Source organism: Tarenaya hassleriana, unplaced genomic scaffold (genome assembly GCF_000463585.1).
Source record: "Tarenaya hassleriana unplaced genomic scaffold, ASM46358v1 Cleome16, whole genome shotgun sequence".
Taxonomy (NCBI): Eukaryota; Viridiplantae; Streptophyta; class Magnoliopsida; order Brassicales; family Cleomaceae; genus Tarenaya; species Tarenaya hassleriana.
Genome location: NW_010965019.1, coordinates 1,006,341 through 1,027,281, shown reverse-complemented (window position 1 = coordinate 1,027,281; position 20,941 = coordinate 1,006,341). Strand labels below are relative to the sequence as shown.

Here is a 20,941-nt window from a genome sequence, read left to right as displayed (position 1 = left end):
AAGGGGAAAAAAAAAAAAAAAAAAAAAACAGATAGAAGTAGAGCAACACCTGAACTTCAAAGAGAAAGTATGAGCTTCAGCATTGTAAGACGAAGTCACTTTGACAACTGGGGTTCCAGCTTGAGAATACCTAAAAAGTTTCACCTCATTAGAAAACATGAAAATCATGGCCATCACTAAAATTAACATTAAAGATCAAAACAACAAACCATAGCAAGAAATTTGCGAAATCTGCATTGTTCGCATCTCGCATGGCAGCAAAGAAGTCTTCACAAGTAACAGCTTGCCCGTCATGTCTTTCAAAATAGAGATCCATACCCTGAAGCATATGGATAAATAGAAGTAACCAAAATGCGCCAGACAGGAAACCTCTCCAGAGAACAAAGAGCAAGCGTCGGCTTTGATGACCAACCTTTCGAAATCCTTGGCTTCCTAGTAGCGTTTTGTACATCCTCACGACCTCAGCTCCCTAGGGAATTCATTTATTAGTTAAAACAAGTTTTCTTGCTTAGCAGACAATGTAAGAAATGGGGTCAGTATGGTTAAAGAGCCAAACCTTTTCGTAAACCTGGAAATTACAAAACAAAACAAACAACTCCATCAGATATAAATCAAAAGAAAATGTAATGGACTATGAATATGAAGAGAAAGGAAACCACGAGGAACAAAAGATTCTTAGGTCCTACCGTCACTGCAAGAGTAGGTGATGCCAGAGATGAGAACCAGTTTCAGAAAGGTCACATGGCACCATAACGTCAGACAGGAACAGAGTACATCACAAAAATGAAAACGTTTTACAGAATCCAAAATTTGCTACAGAACAGAAAAACATGCCTGTGTAAAAGTTGTCCATCTGCCACAGAAAGAAAAGAACCAAATGTATTACAGCCAATACCATAATTATATCAAAGCTTTTAAAAAGAAAGACAATAAAGAATCTCTAACCTTTATGTAAGAATGGGGGCGAACAGGATGAGCCATGGGACCAGCATCCTGGTAAGATAGAATACAAAATGACTAGTTATCAGTAGTTTGTTTGCTTCTGAAAGAATTTTTAACATTTTAAGTAACAACAGAAAATGAGACAATAATGCATGAAGGCCTCAAAAGAAAAAAAAGAGTGCCCGACAAAAGCACCTGAGGGAACTGATAAATTCGAAGCTTCGAAACATCACCAATCCGCTTTACAGTCCGACTTCCCATGTCAGATGAAAACTCCTGCAAGAAAACCAAGGGTTCTTTTAAGTAAAGAGCGAATATATTCAGCAATTACCATCTTTGGTGAGTGCAAGGTAAATAATACCTGGTCACGGAAGACAGTAAGCCCTTCCTTTAGACTGAGTTGGAACCAGTCACGGCATGTCACCCTGTTATTTCAGACAGCATGTGGCATAAAGCAATGAGCCTTCTATCGAATTAGAGAATATATCTGCAAAGAACTATCCATTATGAACGTCTGGAAAAGGGAGGAAGGAGAGATGGACGAGGTTGACCTGTTCCCTGTCCAATTGTGGAAATACTGCACATAGAAAAGAATAAAAGATATGATCGTAAAAAAATAACTTAAAACACCAGACAAGGTTTCAAGAATCATTGCATGGTATAACAACGTACTTCATGACCGATAACTCCCAGAATTGCAGCATAATCGCCATCTGTTGCAGTTTCTGGAGATGCCAAGACAAGCTTGGAATTAAAGATCTGCAAGGGAGAAGTCCATGAATCATTTATTGTGACAAAGTATTAACTTGAATTTCTTATTTTTGATAAAGCAAAAGGTCAAGCAACATACATTCAAACTCTTGTTTTCCATGGCACCCCTGAAATATTGACCAGAAGACCAATCAGTTTCCCAGGTCCCCAGGTGAAGAAAAGTAAAAGAAATGGAAGCATAAACCCTTTATTCAAATTTTAGATGACGGCAAATGGAACAATAGTATCAAATGTCATCACAGCAGTATTTGTTCGTACATGTTAAAATCTGGAACAGCGACAATGTTGAAGAGATCCAGATCATACTCAAGGCCAAACACCTGTTCAAAAGTATGAAAGGAAAAGCCATTTCAGTACCATAAACCAATATAAAAAGATGACGACCAAAATTTGCTGTACTCACGTCCTCATCCCACTTCATTGCGGCCTTTAGAGAATACATAGCATGAGCTGTCTTTGCTACATCTTCTGCAGGAGTCCAGATTCGCAAAGATACTTGCCTACCAGAGCGTGTGGTAAATGTATCATCTCTGCTTACCAGACGTCCAGCCACAAGCGCAAAGAGGTAGGAAGGTTTCTTGAATGGGTCCTCCCATAGTGCATAGTGCCGGCCACCCTATAATTGAAAAGAGACTAAATAAACAAAGAAGAAACTAAAAGGTACTTTATTTTGTGATAGGTCTAATTCTAACCTCAAGTTCGCCTTGAGAAATGAGATTTCCATTGGACAGCAACACTGGATAGAGTGATTTATCAGCTTCAATACGACACGTGTACTTTGCCATAATATCAGGCCGATCCTACTCATCACATGTTAAAGCAAAGCAATAAGAATGTAGGATATGATACGCAAACAAGAACCATCTTATCCATTCATATTCTCAAAAAACAAACCTGGTAAAATGTAATTTTCCGGAAACCTTCTGCTTCACACTGGGTGCAGAAGTTCCCAGAGGACTTGTAAAGTCCCTAAAGGAAGAGGGGGGAAGATGTTAGAAGAGCAGAGTTAAAACCATTGAGATTTTCAAGAATCAAGCAAATTTTACGCCAAGTGAAAATCAAGCAAAGCTTACCTCTAGTGAAGTATTCTTGTGGGGGTATATCTCAGTATCAATTTCCAAAACAAAGGACTCACTGGCTGGCAGTGAAGGGAGAGTAAGATGGCGAGCATCCAGCTTGTAATCTCCTTCCTACAATTAGTGAACCGAAAACGGAAAGAGATCCAGAATAAGTTGAGGAAGCAGAGTTGTTAAATATATGAAAGAACTCAAAATACGTCGGTATATCATTCTTAACAGGACAAAGAAGTAGTGTATCAGATACCTTTAGAACCTTCCCATCAACTTTGACAGAAAGTAGCTTCAAGTCGTGCCCATCCAAGACCAAGGGAGCAGAAGCACCTAATCAAGAAGGAAACTTGTTCAGAATACAGTCTGAGAAAGACGAGTTCCGTGAATGGAGCAATACTTAAGATGCAGGCATGCAGGGGAAAAAGGGCTGAACTTCTAGTTTAAAAAACACAATTAATTTGAAATGTCAGCCTAGCAATGCAGCAACTTGCACAGAGTGTTGTACCTTTAACTCGAGGAAGAACATTAATTTTGGAGGTAACGATTGTTTTCTCTTCACCCAGAGAGAAGCTCAGGTCCATCTAAATGGAACATAAGTAAAAACAAAAAAAATCTAGTCACAATCAAAATGGTTGCAATAGCATTATACGTATACTCAAGTTGAAAGTCGAAATATGAATAACATACGGTATCAAAGTAGTAATCAGGCATCTTGTAGTCCTTGAGAAATATTTCTTTAGGTGCGTCCATTTTGGATTCCTCAACTTTATCAGGAACAGGCTCTGTGGCAACCGAACAAATTAGCTTCCTGCTACCTGAATTATATCTCTGAAACATAAAACAAAGAATACATATAAGCAGCTAGATGAATCACACATTAATAAATTAATCTTGAGATTGCAATACTCGTTATTTTGTAAGAGCAACAGAGCAACTTACAACGACGGAATGAGCTGGAAATCGATATTTCCTCAGACAAATGGCCTGGAACAACGAGAAAAGAGTCAAGTTTCACAATTCCCAGTTTAAAAAAAACATGACATCTGGAAAAAAAAACACAGACATTAGATGTAAGAAACCGCTTGTATTGAGTTGCTCCTTTTGCAGGGGTGTGAAGTGGAAGACAACAGCTTCTAACAGGAAGCTGCAGAAATTAAATGAAAGAGGCAATTATTATTTAGGGTAATAATAATGAAATGAACCCAGATGAAGAAGGAGAAGAAGCTCAAACAAATCAACGACACACTCAAAACGGTGATTCGAAAGCACAGGATGATCGTAAGCATCACCAGAAACTGCATTAACAACATAATCCGACATTTTCATTTTCTGTGTCGTGAACAAAATCGTGAAATGCAGATGAATTTTAAACAATCAAATACTAGTATACATGTATACACACGTATCGAACAATATAGACGATCAAAGAACATGAGAAATGGAGAATCACAGGAGCAGAAGATATCAAACCCAGGAGGCCGGTCCTCGCTAGAGACGAGCTTTTGCAAGGAAGAATCAATCGAGCCATAGTAACAGCAAAAATACAAAACCCTAAATTCAATCTACGGAGACCAAAAAAAGGATCAGAAAACCCCCCAATCGCAGCGAAACTCCCAAACGATAAACCCTAGAGGATACAACCGTTGAAGAGCGCAGAGCGGCAATTGGAGGGTTTGGTCTTTCCACGGATATATATCGATAAAAGAATTTTAAATCATGGACAAGAAAATTCGATATAATAATAATTTCCAAAAAAGAAATTAAATAAAACAAAGAAAAACAAAGAACCTGAATGAAAAATGAAAATAGATCTGTAAATCGATTGAGATAAATGATCATTCATCATTACCTTAAGTGCGATGACCTAACGGAGAAGATGAAGAACTGAAACGCGTACAGGAACCTGGTACTATTATACTATATATAGAGGAAGGAGAAGATATTTATTCGAAAAATAAAAAGAAATAAATATTTACAAAAAAAAAATAAAAAGAAATAATGCCTGTAAAAACTAATAATTAAAAGAATTATCACAATAATTGAAGGAAATGATTTGTTTATATTAGTAAAAAATTACAAGACGTGTCACGAAACTGTCGAGAAAAATATGTGAGAATGAACAAATATATATTTTTTTATATGAAATCATATAAATTCTCCAGTATAATTGTATTAATTATATAGAAACTTTATATACATTTTCTATGTCAATACTTCAAAATATTATAAATGTTGTGTGTGGCATCGAAGTGCGAGAGAGCTAAAAGAGATGGAGATGGACAATGGATAATATATAAAATAAAAATAAACCATCTTTGTGACAGATGTCACTTTCAAATTTTCATATATAATCATTTATCAATTTAATATTTTTATCCTAACTATTCCATTAATCAGGACATATAAGGATCAAGAAAGTTAAGCACTCAATGTCACCAGAAAAAGAAAAAGACAAAACATCAGAAGCCATAGAACCAGCATTAGGCATTACACAACAAAGTGAGAAACGAGTCCAATGATTTACACAACCAAACAACATAATAACAGAGAAAGAGAGAGACCGAACTGAGTCTGAGTTTCAACTCGGTAGCTTCACAGTTTTTCCAGCTCAGTTTTTTTTTTTTTTTGTTCTTTCTGATCTTCTTAGAATGTCCATCCATTCATTCATGATAATGTACATTGGGGAAAAAAAAAAAAGACAAGGGGTTCTTTTTCAGGAAACCAGATAGCAATGGATCAAGGGTCTGGCTTTCCGGTGACTGCAACGACGTCGTCCTCCTCATCATCCCCGTCCTCGTCGGAAGCATACTCGTCTTCGCTTACTTCTTCATCACTCGATTTCCCGTCCCCATCTCCCCCTGCTTTCTCTGGCTTTGCATACTTCTCGGTGTATTCTGAAGTCATGGATCCCATGTCAGATAAAAACCAGGCGGATCTTAAGGATAATCCCAGGCAAACCCGTCTACAGATTCCGTTGCATCATGGTGAATCTTGAAGAAAGAAAGAAGTATACCGAGAAAAGAACGACACTAAGAATGCGTGTTTTTTGGACATCCGATGATTCCATATTTTCAGAACTCTTCCGACAGATTGAGTATGAAACACTAAATCACAGAAGAATGATACATGGAAAGAGTGAAGAAAAGCCAAATCCATGACTCTATAAAACATAAACAGTTGAAGGAATACTTTCTGTCCTAAATTCTTTCATCAGAAGGCATGGACCGACCTCGACAGGATATAGGTAAAGGAATGATATTTTCAAGAACCCAACAAAGATCAAGAGAATGCAGTTTTCAATTATCCAAAGCATCGCAAAACAAGAATCAAAGTCCCAGCATAGAGCAACCAAGAACAGATAAAAAAACGACACAGAAAAGTCTTAACTCTCATTTATATTACCTTTTACTCGCTGCTCGTAAGCAGCACGATCACGCATTTGTAATGCAGCTGCTTCTCCATTCAATGGATCAGACGCATTCGGATACAGAAGAAGCTGAGGAAGAAATGTCTCGAACACATTAACCAGATCTGAAAAAAACAAAGTTCAACAGGCCAGAACTGAGTTGTATGAACAACAAGAAGTTCATCAATGTCTGTCCACCCATCCTGCGTTTAACTAAACAAAAACCAAAAAAAACTGTAGGCTCCTTACCGAACATCGGACTCCATGTCTGGTTGATCACATCTAAGCAAACTGAACCTGACCTGCAACACAAGAAGGAAGATAAAGCATTTGAAAACAATCCATTAACAAGCTCTAATGATCAAATTGACAAAACCCTAATAGCAAAAAAGAGTTTTTCATGGATCAGTATTTCCAAACTCACATTTCATCAACATTTGGGTGGTAGATTTTAGTGACGAATCCTACTGATGGAGATTTATAAGGATAAGCATCTGGAAGCTCAACTCTTATCTTCCAGACACCTCCCTCATAAGGGCCTGTCACGCAGTTCACGCACACAAACAAAAAGAGCAGATGAAATCAACAACAAGAAAAAAGCCAATTTTCTCAGGATACAAACAAAAACCCAGAAATCTTTAATCTATTATGGAAATCGTGTCATCATCACCAGAAAGTGTGTGTGAACAAGAAAACAGGAACCATATCCATGGCGATAATCAAAAGAACGCATTAACCCCACAAATAAATTCGAAAAAGATCAAGCAAATTTGGTGTTCAACAAATCAGCAGCTCAGAGTCAGAACAGTGGGAGTGAACAAGAAGATGATTCAACATATCAAAAACCTCGTATAAAGGATGAACATAAGATGATTTCGATTTACAGAAACAAGATCATCGAATTAAAACAAGTATCAATCACAAAAACGAGGGTATTGATGATTTTTTTTTACTGTCTTTGGGTCCATTGAATTCGACATAGAATTCCTGCATGCCATCGTTGATCATCTCCACCTTGTAGTCGCTCATCATCCTATTTCACATCAATCGGAAGAACCCAGAAGAAACAATCAGCTCAAAAACCGAAACCAAATTTTAAAAAAAAAAATCAGAAAAAAGGCGATTACAGTTTCATCAAATCCATCTCCCTGCGCTTGCTCGGCGAAGACATTATCGCTCCTTTTTTCTGGTTTTCTCGTGAAAGCGATTTTCCGGGATTTCCTTTCAGTTTCTGGGAATTTGATGTAGACGAAGAGAAAATATGGAAATATTATTTTCCCCCAGACGGATGATGAGTGAAGCGAAGACCCCCATGTATTTATATGGGTCTCTGGAAGAAAGATTAAACCCTTCCCTCTCAGTAAATTCTAAGAACCGTAACACAGTAAATTTTCGGAAAATTTGTCTGTGCCTAACTTTTTTTTTCTCCTTTATTTATTTTCGGTACTTTGAATATTATTACGATTAGAATTGTTCTCTATTTAAATTATTTTTGTTATTATTATTTCTTGGTACTGTTCACAGGCGGTGGGTACTCATGACGACACTTTTTTTCCACATTATTTTTTATTCATTTAATTCAATGATTTTTTTTTAACCGTGTTCTGTACTAGATTCATTATTATTATCATTGTTTATTTGATTCTGGTGATTTTTTTACCGTAAGCAAACTTGGCAATTAACATATGCAATTTAGCCTTTTATAACATATTGTTTCTATAATTGGATGTGAAAGTATCATATATGGTTCTTTGGGGAAAATCCAAAGAGAAAAGATGTATTGCTTTAAAAAAAGTGAAATCATATGATATACAAAGTTACAAACGGACCAAAACATTTATATATTTCTAAATCATTTACAATATAGTTGCGAAAATCAAACTATCTCGAACAAGTGGAGGCCCATTTGTCACGAGAGGCCCATCATGTGTCTGTCTAACATCGGATACGACGTCGTTTTGTCGGTCCCTTATATCAATAAACGGAGGAGAGCAAGGCCAGTACTGAAGCGATCGGATCTGAACGCACAGAACAATCTCCTTTACCATGGGAAATGGTAACTGTTTAATGATGTTTACCGAATCAGCGATCGATTTCAATTCAAGCCATGTTTTTCTTGTTCTGTCGTGAATTTCGACAGTTCCGTAGTGGGTGCTGTAACTGGGTGATGTTTATTTTCACGTTTTTTGGATATGTTTGGTGTCAGGTGAAAGAAGAAGACCCAGGAAGAAGATGAAAGCCGCCGCGGCGGCAAGGTTCGTCTCTGTCTTCTTGAACGCAATTTTCTTTTGGATTCTGCATATTCCATCTTCTGGGTGATTCTTTTTGGGATCAATTTATTTCTTTCGTGAAATTTCAGGATGAACAAAAGATGATGAACTCGGAAAATGAAGAATACTTCTATGGTGATGACGCCGATGAGGATTCTCGAGACGGTACTGTACATTTCTGGATTGAAGGTGATGGAGAGGTGAAGAAGAGGGGTTTTAGCAAACTAGAATTGAAGCCTGATCATGCAAACAGGCCATCGTGGGCATGTGCAGATGGAAGAATTTTCCTCGACACATTCTCTCCCCTTTACAAACAAGCCCTACGATTTTCTCATTGCCATGGCAGAACCTGTTTGCAGGTGTGTTCTTCCGTTCTCGTGTTGTGTTCATTGCGTTTTTTTAGTAATTTGACGAACCCGATTGTTCATTTTTTTATTTAATTGGTTATCAACAGTGAGTTTTTTGTGTTCCTGTTCATGTGGTTATGTGAATTTTGTCATAACTTTGGTCTGATTTAGTTGTTTTCTTCCCTCTTCTTGTCTTTTGATTTTCAGGCCAGAGGCCAAAGGTTTTACTCCCCTGTTGAACCTTTGATAATATCTCCAAAGACATAGCTGCAACTGTCCTTACCCTTTTTTATGCAGTGGATAATCTAGGATGTTCCCTTGACGGAATAATGTTTAGGGGCTGATAATGTATCTTCAACAAAACTTGTGGGTTATTATGCAAATTCCCGTCATTAGTTTAATATTACTTGTTGGGCCCATAAAGGCTATCGCATCTGTACATAGTTGGGTCGTCATTCGGCCCATATCGTCTTGGGTTGTTTCGGTCGGATTGATGTGAGAAAATAGTAATCTGTTGAGGAAAACAATTATCAACAGAATATATTGGTTTAGAAGTTTTTAAAATTCAAAAAATAAATAAATAGTTAGTTTATAGATTTAATTTTTCTAAAAACTAAAAAAACTATTTTATTGAAAAAAATCAATTAAAAATGAAAAACTCTATTTTTTGGATTTTTACAAAAAAAAATATTCGTTATTAGATTATTTTATTTGCTATTAAAAAATATGTCTCTGAAGATAAAAGTATCCATAATTTTGAAGATAGTTTCACCTTATACTTATATCTATTTAAAGATATGGATCTTATAATTTTTTATCACAACTCATTTTTGTAAAAAAAAATCAAATTTGAGGTGTGTTCTTCAAAAATAAATTATAAAGGGTGTTCTTCAAATTTTATTATTTGAAGTATATATTATTTTTATATTAAATATATACAAAAAAATTATTAAGTAAAAACTACAAATACTACAAAACCCAAAAATAGAGTCCAAAACTCAAAAAGAAAAATTATCACCAATCATAGCCTAAAAGTAGTAAAATAGTGTGTGTTCTAAAAAAAATTGCAATTTAAGAAAAGTCTCTTTCATTATTATGTTCAAGTTTAGGTTGTAATTTAGATTTTTATTCTGATAAAAAGTGTTAGTTACCGAATAATATTTTTCAACGCTTATTTCCAATTTTTTAAGTTTGAATTTTTTTAACTATCTTTACAAAGGCTTGAATATATATATATATATATATATAATATATCTATGTATCTCATTATATCCGATAATGTAAAATTCGTGGAGGAAGAAGCCCACCACTGCATCACAAACAAATAATCAAAAATAATAATATTAAAGTTCTTCACACGTTTTGAGGAATATTTTTTCGAATTTTATATTATTATTATTTTTTGTAGGCATAGCCAACATATTAAAGACCTACACGGGTAGCATTTGACCACTTTTCAAAGACATTCCTTGGTGATGCTCCTTGTGATTAAATTAATTCATTCATTTAAGTCATTATACTGATATTTTATATTATTGAAACATATTTTTTGCTTTATTACTTCAATAATTTAATATATTTTTCCTTGGTCTTTGTTAAATTCCTCAAAATGCCGACACCCCGTTGGTTGGGAAAAAATTTTCGAAAGTGATGGAAAGGACATTTAGCCATCATTAACGAGGTAAAAGATTCGCTTTACCGTAAATAAAACTTGTTAGTTATTTTGAATTACATTTTATTAGTATTTATAATATTTTCTTATGATAAATTTTGATATCTTGATTATTCTATATGTGGGTTTTTTTTAAAGTATATATTAGTTTTCAAATTGCTCTATCTAATAATATTAGAGATTATACTTCGAGACGCCCTTTACAAGTGGAGAAGAAAAAACAAACATATCGACTTGCAGTAAAGGAAGACCTAAATCATCACAAAAGTCTCTTTAGGGTCACAAAATTTTATGCTTTTGGCATCAATTTGCCACCTATTGTATACATACATATGGTTTATCTACGTATATACGTATGTACGTCCATATTTTTGTTTGCATGTGTACGTACGTACGTATGTATGTACGTACGTATGTATGTATGTATGTATGTATGTATGTATGTATGTATGTATGTATGAAAAAAATGAGATTTACATACAATCACATTATGTACTTACATAGATATATATATACACACATGAGACACATTGTTTTATAACAACGATCATATATAATAATTATATTAATTAATTAGTTTTGTCACTATTCAGATACAATTATGTTATCATACCTATAAAATTATACTACCGTAAATTATTTCTTTTCTATAAGTGGCCTCCAAAGTTATGTTATTCCTTTCTATCCCTTTACTTTCTCATTAGTTTCAATTATGTCCCGTATTTTTTTATATTTTACGTTTTACCCCAAACATTGAGATTAAGAAATCGAAACAATTTCTATAAAACAGTGAGATTAGTGTCTCCCAACTTTTTTTTCAATTAATTGTTCGCAATTTACAAGTAACTGGATTAAATTATCAGAATTATAACTGTTTTGATGCGTTTTGCCTCGTCATTATTTAACCTTAATTAAAAAAAAATCAAATCTTATTAAATTTAAAAAAAAAACTAATTAAAGTGTCCATTTTCTTTCATCTTCCACCTTTCTAGAGCAGCCCAATTTCATTAGTAACGACATAATTATGGCACGTAAGAACAATAACAGTGGCATTGGCTCAACGATTCATAAATTAGTGCCCAAGTCAATACATCCAAATTCGATTTTCTAAGCTATAAAATGTATCTGAATTTTGGGTGTGGAAACAATATACGGTTAATTAAATCTATTATAAAGAATAATAGTTGGAAAATTAGAGTGACAAAAAAACATTTGATATACATTATCTTGCCACGAATTAACGAGAATACATTAAAAAAACGACAAAGTATTTAGCACGGTTGGACAGAAAATAATTAAAAGAAATATAATGAAGTGGTCAAAAAGATAATATTATTTGGGAATCATGCTTTGATTAGTTGATTATATCATTATTCAATATTATTCCGCTGGCTTTTCCATTAACCAAATTTCATATGAAATATCTAATTAAATTCACAGTTATTTTAATTTACTATAACTATGTCGCAAGAAAAATTAGATACCAATTTTTTTTTTGTAGAAATTCGAAAAATGTACAATAAGAAAAAGTTATAATTTAGGACAATGACATGCATGTAGGAGGAACATGCCGCCCAACATCCTTTTTGAAACTTGAAGCATCTATCTCATCATCATCACCACCACTATTATTATTATTATTATTATTAAGATGGATTTTATTATTGTTATTTTGGATCAATGTCCATTTGATTTGACATCACTCGCATTGTTTTTCCTCTAAACATGAAAAGTCCAAATAAAAAAGTTAATATAATCATGTAATAATGAATCCGCTAGCCTTGGAAGTTGGAAGTGGCATCTCTTTTTTGCTCTTTTTTTTTTCTTCTTATTGACTCCACTATTAGACAAAGTTTTTTTCCTAAAAAAAGCAACTTAAATTTCCTATTTTGTTTTCTTTTCCGATTATGGAAAACAACAGAATATTTTTTTTTTCTTTCAAATCAACCAAATGTAGCTCAATGTTGTAAAATAAATTATACAAAATAGAATGGCAAAATAAAAGAACTAATGGAGTAGAACAAATATTACTCCCTCTGTTTCAAAATATTTGGAGTTTTAGGTTATTTTCCATGTTTCAAAATATTTGTCATTCTCAAATTTTAATAAATTATTAATGATAACATTGTTTTTATCATTAAATAAGGGTATGTGTGATTTTTTTATCTTTTATCTTAAAAAATATGAAATAAACTAAAACAATAATTATTTTAAAACGGATGAAGTAATTTTTTTCGAAAATATTAAGTTTGAAAATATTGAGTTCATTTAACCAAATCTCTGTGTGGTTATAAGGGAAGGTCAACGGACATAATGATTAGGTATCAATGGTCAACGCCTTCATACATTGTATTCACAAGATGGCCAATTTGTACCATTTATTTCCTTTTGTTGTTTTGATGCATGAGAGGAGGACCATTTCAGATGCAATTTCCTAACTTTCTACTTCTTATTTACTTTAAAAAAAAATCAGCAAATGAAATTGATGAAAATTAATTACCAAGTTTTATGTGTCATTCCTAACTAATTAGAGTCTATGCGAGGTCCAATATGATATAGTTTTATATCTTCATTAGATATTATTAATGTGTACAAAAATATATATTCACGACGTTGGACATCTTTAATGTTCATAAATTCATACGCTAATCGAGAGATGCCATTTCTTTTTCTTGGCACATAATTTAGCTATTTTATGCAATTGCAAAAGGCTCTAAGCACTTGATTGATTTTAATACTTTAGAACAAAATCATAATATTTAAATATATGATATCGAAAACGATATATATATGGATATGCAAAATAGTACGGACTACGAAGTCAAGCGATCGATATAATAACATAATTATTTTTTTATATTTTATATATCATCAAACATATGTGTCCATGATTCGGATTATTAAAATATTACCGATGTACCCTCCACTAATCCAAATTTATAAATTAACATTGCGGAGGGAGAATCTTCTTTTGGAGTCAAAGATTTGTGCAATGTGGAAATCTATATACATAAACATATACATATGCATATGCATATGCATATACATATACATATATATATACTGACACACATTAAAAAAAACAGCACACACTAACTACCAAATGAGCATTTTGGCCACCTTTGTGACTTTATTATTATTACTATCCCTATTTCCTGAAAAAAAAAAAGATTTCTAAAATTATTTTATTTTGACGCGATATAATACAAACAACTAAAATCGAGATATATATTAAAATATTACATTTTGATACACTTTAAACAAAAGATAAATAATATATTCAAAATATAGCTCGATTTTATATGTTAGATATATGATATCGAAAGCGAAGTTATACTCCATCTCGTATTGTATCGACCATGCACGCATGATGAACTTTCACCAGAAGGGACTTGTGTATTGCATATGTGACTGCACAAGGCTGCCCGCAAAAGTTTCATGATCTTCCACATGCAACCCCTCCAAATTCTGCAACAATGAAAAAAAAATACATAAATAAATGATACACTAAAGCTATATATATATATATACACACACGTGTGTGTGTATGCATGTGTTATAAGATATAACTTGGCCCGTTTCATTTGTAAATTTCTAACACATCCATGTCAATCTTTTTTTTTTTGTTTGACTATAATGTTATGGAACATGAAGAAAAGGAGTTCTAAGTTTGTTTTTTTTTTTGGTTAAAAATTCTAAGTTATTATAATATCATATATAAACATAAGACTTTTCGGTCAAACATTTATAAGACATGAAATTTATGTGATTCTTGTTAGCTTCTTCGTCGAACCAACCAATCTTTTTACGTGTACTGTCCAAAATAAATACCCACCATATTTTTTTCATATCCTTTATTGGGTTTATTTACTTATTCAAAAAATTAGAAAAAGTAAAATTATTTTCAATATATATATATATATACCCAAAGATTGTCATCGTCGTCTTCTGTGGCAAAAGAAAAAGAGTTCTTGGGTATCTCGACTACTTCGTCGTTACGTGCGAATCTGCCACGTATGCGTGCTCTGTTGTCCGCCAGCGTTTTCCGACATCCATACTATTTTTCAAATTAATAAAAAAATAATAACAACTCATCATTACAGAAAAAGAAAAAAGAAAAACATATAGCACATACACATATATGGGAGTATATATACGTGTATGTGTGTACCTTAATGGTCTTGGTGAAGTTTCTCTGGGTACGTTTTGCTCTGTACTTGGAGATTCTCTCCCTTCGTTCTTCGGCGCTGTAACGTCCAACTTTCAAGTTTGATTCCGACGATGAATTCTCCATGCCTAAAGCCCTCGAATTCGATCCAACACTTCTTCTCATGTTCTGCAAATTATTTCAGAAAAAGAAGAAACTTTTCAACGAGATTGCAAGAAAGAACAGAGCTGAAACAGAACAGATTGCTTGTCTGTGAACTTCTCTGGATCATTTTCACCACCAAACTTTTAAAAAAACTGGGCAGATTTTGATCGATTTCATCTTTTTTAGATTCCGGTTTTGATGTTAGCGAGGATTCAAGAAGTGACCTGCAAGTCTCCGGTGCTGAAAACACGTCGCATGTGGCCTGCTAGAAACCCGTTTTCCGGCGAGTTCAAGGTCTGGTTATGGAGGTTTGATGACTCCACCAGAGGATCGAACAGAGAACTGAGCCGGAACCCGGGTTTCGCCTCCGCTGAGTTGCTGCTGAAGCACCTCTGCATATACTTTCCGACATTCTCGACGGCGCTGTAGCTTCGCGCCATAGATGCCGCCGCATCTGTCTGGTTATGGCCTGAGCCGTCGAAGAAGAGCTCCCTTTTGACGTCGGATACATCGAAACAACCGGAGTAATTCTGGAACCCATTTGTGAAAACCTCAGAATTCGAATGGGCTGTCTGAGAAATCGTCAAGGTCTCGAGCTGACGACTCGGGGGAGACGAAGAGAAGATCTGAGGAGCAAAATCTTCGAAAACACACAGAGAATCATCAACCGAGTTGTTGTTGTTGTTGTCGCTGCTGAGAGGATCGAGAAAAGGGTAACGATCGTTGTTGCAGAAAAACGGAAGATCTGTAGTTGCAGCCATTTCTGGGCTTGAATGGCGGGAAATCAAGGAAGAGGATGATGACTCGTCGAAGACAAAAAGATCAGAAGACATTGAAACAGCTATGATAGATTCTTCGATGGAGAAGACAAAGGACAGGAACAGCGAAAGAGATTTGGTTCTGTCCTTATTTGCAGTTGAGCTAATGAAACGCCTACGGAACACAAAGTCACACTCGTGATCTTTTTATTAAATCACCATAAAACCTAAAATGGAAAAAGAAAAAAAAATTGAAGGTTTGAAATTTACAACAAAAAAAAAATCTTTTTTTGTGGGTTCATATGTTTCGGAGCCGAGACAACATGTCTTCTCATGTGTGTGCCTGGCGGCCGATGTATATATAACGACAAAAAAGCGAATTTTACAAATGCGGTCCCCTTATTTTTCATATTTTCTTAAAAAGCCTTCAACTGTTTTACAATTTTCAATTTCCCCTTTTCTTATTTTTGAATTATTTCATAAAAAAACGTAAAAGCGTTTTAAGGTTATTCGACAATTTTCACGGGATATTGTTCATTCAATATTTATATATTGTATTATATTTAAAAAAATGGTATACCGAACAAATTACGTCCATTAGTTTGTCAAAAATTATGTCAAAAAATGTATAAATTTCTTGTAGGTAAAGATTGGAATGAGAAACCCAAAACGCACCACATGTGTTCAAGCTATTTTCATATGCGCAGTCAACTCTTTAATTATACCAATAAATGATGGAAAATAATTAAACGGTGTGAATACAATAGAAATATAAAAAAAATTGGAATTTTATTTGTGTAATATTTGACTGAAAATTCTAGATATAATAATAATAATAATATAGGCTCAACGCGTTATTAAGTGGTTATTATTTTCTAGAATTTCGGTGTCCCGATTGCTATGGATGTGCAACAATCAAAATACGCGGAGAGCGAAATTCAAGTTATAGAGAAAATAAATTCTCTTGATTAAATGCAAAACAGAAAAACAAATTAGTTCTTCCTCGAAAATTTAAAAATTATTTTAAAAAAAGAGGGAATAAAAAAGGGAAGAGGGAGGGAGAAGAGAAGTTTCGGTTTTTTCCAATTAAAGACAAGTAATCAAAGCTTACGCGTGATTGAGATAGATATAGAATTCAAAGTTTCAACTTTCCTTGTACAGATTTGAATGCTTGCATTTTAATTTTCTAGGGTTTGTTCCCTGTGAAGTTTCGAGATTCCCTGTGTCTTTGAATTCGGTTTTGAATCTTTCCTGTGAGGAGGAGGAGGAGGAGGTGTTTCAGCCATGGCGGGTTCGCAGGACAAGATGGAGAAGATGCAGCTCCGTCAGAGCTACCGGAACGTTTGGCACTCCGATCTCATGGGCACCGTCACCGCCGATACTCCCTGTAAATCTCTCTCTCTCTCTGTCTCGTTCTATGGTTCTTCGTTGCTTTTTTGGTTGGAGAACTAATCTATATTTTTGGCTTTCTGGGTTTTTTTTTTCATTCTTGGCAGATTGTTGCTTCGCGTGTTTGTGGTAAGTGGTTTTCCATCATCCGGTTTTTCTCGCGATTGTATTGAATTTCCTGGAATTTATCGCATTGGTGTTGGTATTATGTGTCTATTTGGGTAGGACGAACTGTGTTTTATGGGTTGAATTTGTGATCCGTGGCTTTTGAGAACTTTGCGTTGAGAAACAGAGGTGGAAATTTAGGGTTTTTTCCTGGTACATTTGAGATCCTCCTTTCCCTTTCTTCCACCCTTTTGAATTCAATATGGCGTCATATTTTGATAATATATTTAGATTCTATGCAATTACTGGACATTGCTGTTCTCATGGTTTGTGCTATTGTCAAATCTTACTCAAATTTCCATTTTATGATATGATCTTTATAGAGTGAGTGTAGTGTAGTGTTGGAGCATATCGGTCTTGATCACTTATCAAGTGATTATCGATTTGTTGATCTGTCTCGAAATGCATATAATCTACCGTCATTGCGTGTGTAGTGGACCGTGTGTTTCATACTTGCTTCGGAGGAGAGCCCTCTACAATGACATGTCAAGGTATTCTCTAAATTCGCTGCCGTGTAGAGACGGAAACGGATTTATTTCTTTTGATTTACATGCTGCATCCTTTCGATTTCTTTAGGTACACTTGCTGTGGTGGATATATGCCTTGTAGTGGTCGATGTGGAGAAAGCAAATGCCCTGAACTTTGTCTTGCCACCGAGGTGAATAACCTTTATTCTGCACTCTTTTCAATGTTTATTGAAATATGATTGAATCCTGCCCTTGATTTTTGGTATGTATCATTACTTATGGGATCAGGGTTGGTAACTTGAAGCTGCATTTGCCTGTTTTTTTATAATTGGATGTTTCTGTCTGTTGTCAAGCAGTCTTGGTCTCCTTCATTCTCTAGTTACTTCACCAAGATCCAGGAACAATCATCTCAATTTGATTTACAACACTTCTGTCCGTTTTGAGAACTCTTTCATGTCCTTTGTCCTAATGTTGCGTCACAGGGTCTTTTATTTTCCTTCTCACTTGAGTTGCTTAGGTCATTTTATTTGTTGTGGAGACTACACTGTCTCTGTCGAGCGTCAACATTCGGGTAGCTTTGAATTTTTGAGCATGTCCATGTTGTATGTTTTTTTAATGTAATGGCTTGCTTTGCAACCGATTCACAAGATCTCTCGCTGTTTTTACTTTTTATGATTTGGCTTTGGCATTTTCTCAATCAACATGCAATTGAAATTCCAGGTTTTCCTATGCTTTGGGAACTCTGTGGCTTCTACCCGCTTCATGCTACAGGATGAATTTAACATCCAGACAACGCAATGTGACAATTGCATAATTGTAAGTTCTCTCTACTCTTGTCCTTCTTTCCTTCAGTTGTTTACAAATGAGCACATTTGTGGAGAATATGCATTTGTCTGAAGTAACATTTCTGTCTTGTCTATTTGCAGGGTTTTATGTTCTGCCTCAACCAAATTGCTTGCATTTTCTCTCTAGTCGCTTGCATTGTGGGAAGTGATGAACTTTCAGAGGCATCTCAACTGCTGTCTTGCTTGGCCGATATGGTTTACTGCACGTATGTCTCTCTCTCTCTCTGTCTTGTATCAAACATTCTGTATGACTTATTAATAATCCTCGTTTTTACTTGCATGCCCTCGTCGGGTACCTTAACTTTTGGTCAAAGTGGGTAAGCCATATGGATAGAGAAACGATGCTCGTACTGTAAGAAAGTAAAGAAATAAGTAATGCCCCAACAAGAAGAATCCACCTCTTTTGGCTGTAAAATGCGGGAAATACTTCATTTTTGTTCCTGTATATTGCTTTCCCCTGAAAATTCTTCAACTTTTCAATTCCATGTCCATTTCTTATTGTAAATTGCTTAACATTGTTTGCTGACACTGTACATTCGTGGGTTTTGCAGGGTTTGTGCATGTATGCAGGTAATGAAACGAGAAAGAAGCCTTTAAAAACTCTTTTAAGTTTTAACTAGTCTGGAGAGCAGAAACCAATTGAATTTTCTCGTCTTAACGGTTACAACCGAAACACTTTGTCTTTTTTTTCCAGACACAACACAAGATCGAGATGGATAAACGAGATGGAGTGTTCGGTCCTCAACCAATGGCAGTGCCACCAGCTCAGCAGATGTCCCGTATCGATCAACCCATCCCTCCACCAGTCGGGTACCCTCCCGCCCCGGGATACACTCAGCCTTACTATCCCCATCCAGCACAAGGATACCCTGCCGCTGCTCCGGGCTACCCTCCTCAATACCCTCCTCCTTACCCTCCTCCTGGTTATCCCCCAAAGTAAGATATGCTTAAACCGGTATATCTTCGCTTCTGTCTGTGCAAGTATATTATGATTGTTACCCGGTTAAGCTCTGCAGAACGGTTACACCCGTTGGTTTGTCTCCTTATCTAATGATTGATATCGAACCAAAATTGATGGAAACCAAATGAATGTGTCCTCTATGCATTTTCTTAATGTATCTATGTGTGGATTATGTGGTTCAGATATTGTTCTCGGTTTTTAGTTTTCTTTGCAATCAGTGCCTTGTTTATATCCGTGAAACCGGTTTACCGTTTGGTTGGTGTCATCGGTTTTCTTTGCCTCACTAACCAAATATATATATATATATATATATATGGTCTTAGTTGCTCTTTTAATTTTTAAGAAGAATAAGTGCCGTTTTGCTTTCATATTTTTTTTTAAAATTTGAATTATTCTAAACGAACCTTTTTTTTTTGTTAACATTTTAAGTTCCCTTTATATTAATTTTGATCAATTCGGCTTTTGCTTGGGGGGGAAAGTACCTATCTATCTGAGCAAGTAATTACAATAATGGTAATGTAATGATTCGTTCGTAGATATCTTTTATTGCCTTTACGCTTTCTAGTCAAAGTGGGTCAATCATATTAAATTGATTCAATTATATCGGGTGGTACATTTTTAATAATTTTTATTTAAATATTTGAAAATAAAACACAGCTCGGAATTTTAATCACATCTCTGCCCACCGAGGCTTGGTGGGTTATAGTTACATTTTCATGAATCACTGGAAGTGCTATACATACAAATTTTCACAACAATGGACCGGCTACTCCGTCAAAAAATTAATATTAATATAAAGGATTACAGGAATGAAGAGTAAGTATGTATGTATATATATATATATATATGATTATATATAAATAGTATGATGTGGTGCAAGAGGAAGGAAGGGAAGGGAAGGAGAAACCGAAAGCTAAAATGATTAGAAGCGTGTGGGCTCGGTTTTGGTTCGAAAAACACTCACACGCACAGACAATCTTACGTCCGCCACGTGGCCCGACCACCAGATTTTTCGATATTTTAGATCGTGCATTTTGATATTTTATAAAATGGTATAAACACAAATAAGTCGTCAATTGATTCGTTAGAATCCTTACCGAAGCTAAGGTGACATTTTTAAAATTCATTTGTAAACAAATCAACTCGCTATAATCACGAGTTTTGACGAATCATTTGGACAAGCCCCGAGATGACTCGTTGAAGTTTTTTTTTTTACTTATATATTATATATTTTATTATAAATAAATATTTAATTAATTTAATTTTGTATAGGTTATATATGATTATATGTATATATGTACAAGTTTTTATACATACTTACTTTTAAAATTTAAATTTCATATTAAGCCGAAACTTTTTTTTATCGTTTGAAAACGAATCCAATGACTTGAATTCAAAACGAACCGGCTCGTTTCGACTTGAGCCGAATCGAGATGGCTCGTTTCATATCCCTATCCATAATACAAGTCATGATAAAATATATACAAATACGATATATATATATATATATATATATATATATATATATATATAGCAGTTTCTTTGATCTACTGAAAAATCCCCACT

At 34.7% G+C, this 20,941-nt stretch overlaps 4 protein-coding genes and 1 long non-coding RNA gene across 8 annotated transcripts in view; 2 read left to right on the top strand and 3 right to left on the bottom strand.

Annotated features, from left to right (window-relative positions):
- The window catches only part of LOC104809378 (puromycin-sensitive aminopeptidase), a 7,869-nt gene extending 3,172 nt beyond the window's left edge, over window positions 1-4,697 (bottom strand). Inside the window, exons 1-23 of one of the 4 annotated variants that reach the window (XM_010535343.1) lie at window positions 4,633-4,697; window positions 3,847-3,927; window positions 3,723-3,767; window positions 3,471-3,611; window positions 3,289-3,364; window positions 3,037-3,113; window positions 2,787-2,903; window positions 2,608-2,682; window positions 2,406-2,513; window positions 2,117-2,329; window positions 1,972-2,033; window positions 1,793-1,820; window positions 1,615-1,701; window positions 1,494-1,519; window positions 1,304-1,367; window positions 1,138-1,218; window positions 946-993; window positions 835-853; window positions 687-691; window positions 557-568; window positions 413-469; window positions 210-319; window positions 50-130 (exon numbers count right to left, since the gene is read on the bottom strand). In XM_010535343.1, the coding sequence (XP_010533645.1) occupies window positions 50-130; window positions 210-319; window positions 413-469; window positions 557-568; window positions 687-691; window positions 835-853; window positions 946-993; window positions 1,138-1,218; window positions 1,304-1,367; window positions 1,494-1,519; window positions 1,615-1,701; window positions 1,793-1,820; window positions 1,972-2,033; window positions 2,117-2,329; window positions 2,406-2,513; window positions 2,608-2,682; window positions 2,787-2,903; window positions 3,037-3,113; window positions 3,289-3,364; window positions 3,471-3,533 (1,409 nt within the window). In that variant the 5' untranslated portion in view covers window positions 3,534-3,611; window positions 3,723-3,767; window positions 3,847-3,927; window positions 4,633-4,697. Of the gene's footprint in view, window positions 1-49; window positions 131-209; window positions 320-412; window positions 470-556; window positions 569-686; window positions 692-834; window positions 854-945; window positions 994-1,137; window positions 1,219-1,303; window positions 1,368-1,493; window positions 1,520-1,614; window positions 1,702-1,792; window positions 1,821-1,971; window positions 2,034-2,116; window positions 2,330-2,405; window positions 2,514-2,607; window positions 2,683-2,786; window positions 2,904-3,036; window positions 3,114-3,288; window positions 3,365-3,470; window positions 3,612-3,722; window positions 3,768-3,846; window positions 3,928-4,233; window positions 4,453-4,632 lie in introns of those variants that run through there. The other 3 variants (XM_010535345.2, XM_010535342.2, XM_010535344.2) reach the window with 3 other exon arrangements.
- Window positions 4,698-5,242: 545 nt separating this feature from the next.
- LOC104809377 (ubiquitin-conjugating enzyme E2 4-like) lies at window positions 5,243-7,491 on the bottom strand. Its single transcript, XM_010535341.1, has 6 exons — window positions 7,317-7,491; window positions 7,143-7,222; window positions 6,614-6,728; window positions 6,439-6,491; window positions 6,186-6,314; window positions 5,243-5,677 (listed from the first exon to the last, which is right to left on the bottom strand). Exons 1-6 carry the CDS (start codon window positions 7,358-7,360, stop codon window positions 5,520-5,522), a joined length of 579 nt encoding a protein of 192 aa, XP_010533643.1. The 5' UTR covers window positions 7,361-7,491; the 3' UTR covers window positions 5,243-5,519.
- Window positions 7,492-8,180: 689 nt separating this feature from the next.
- On the top strand, window positions 8,181-9,212 carry LOC104809376. The gene is made up of 4 exons (XR_771133.1): window positions 8,181-8,245; window positions 8,396-8,444; window positions 8,549-8,818; window positions 9,014-9,212. It is a non-coding gene; the product is annotated as an uncharacterized LOC104809376 (long non-coding RNA).
- Window positions 9,213-13,560: 4,348 nt separating this feature from the next.
- On the bottom strand, window positions 13,561-15,875 carry LOC104809375. Its single transcript, XM_010535340.1, has 4 exons — window positions 15,015-15,875; window positions 14,650-14,814; window positions 14,404-14,535; window positions 13,561-13,946 (listed from the first exon to the last, which is right to left on the bottom strand). The coding sequence occupies exons 1-4, from the start codon at window positions 15,621-15,623 to the stop codon at window positions 13,857-13,859; spliced, it is 996 nt and encodes a 331-aa protein (XP_010533642.1). The 5' UTR covers window positions 15,624-15,875; the 3' UTR covers window positions 13,561-13,856.
- Window positions 15,876-16,534: 659 nt separating this feature from the next.
- Window positions 16,535-19,592, top strand: LOC104809374. The gene is made up of 9 exons (XM_010535339.2): window positions 16,535-16,644; window positions 16,739-16,935; window positions 17,045-17,066; window positions 17,537-17,593; window positions 17,679-17,760; window positions 18,290-18,385; window positions 18,496-18,620; window positions 18,966-18,984; window positions 19,109-19,592. The coding sequence occupies exons 2-9, from the start codon at window positions 16,833-16,835 to the stop codon at window positions 19,352-19,354; spliced, it is 750 nt and encodes a 249-aa protein (XP_010533641.1). The 5' UTR covers window positions 16,535-16,644; window positions 16,739-16,832; the 3' UTR covers window positions 19,355-19,592.
- Window positions 19,593-20,941: the final 1,349 nt, after the last annotated feature.

Bases quoted from the DNA above. Each gene is read 5' to 3' on its own strand.
- LOC104809377 (XM_010535341.1), bottom strand. From the start codon at position 7,360: ATGTCTTCGCCGAGCAAGCGCAGGGAGATGGATTTGATGAAACT. The intron at 7,223-7,316 runs GTAATCGCCTTT...GATGTGAAATAG, and splicing joins GAGATGGATTTGATGAAACT to GATGATGAGCGACTACAAGG. The intron at 5,678-6,185 runs GTAATATAAATG...CCATGACTTCAG, and splicing joins TTACGAGCAGCGAGTAAAAG to AATACACCGAGAAGTATGCA.
- LOC104809375 (XM_010535340.1), bottom strand. From the start codon at position 15,623: ATGTCTTCTGATCTTTTTGTCTTCGACGAGTCATCATCCTCTTCCTTG. The intron at 14,536-14,649 runs GTACACACATAC...TTTGAAAAATAG, and splicing joins ACTTCACCAAGACCATTAAG to TATGGATGTCGGAAAACGCT. The intron at 13,947-14,403 runs GTATATATATAT...TCATTGTTGCAG, and splicing joins ACGACGATGACAATCTTTGG to AATTTGGAGGGGTTGCATGT.
- LOC104809374 (XM_010535339.2), top strand. From the start codon at position 16,833: ATGGCGGGTTCGCAGGACAAGATGGAGAAGATGCAGCTCCGTCAGAGC. The intron at 16,936-17,044 runs GTAAATCTCTCT...CATTCTTGGCAG, and splicing joins CGTCACCGCCGATACTCCCT to ATTGTTGCTTCGCGTGTTTG. The intron at 17,067-17,536 runs GTAAGTGGTTTT...TTGCGTGTGTAG, and splicing joins TGTTGCTTCGCGTGTTTGTG to TGGACCGTGTGTTTCATACT.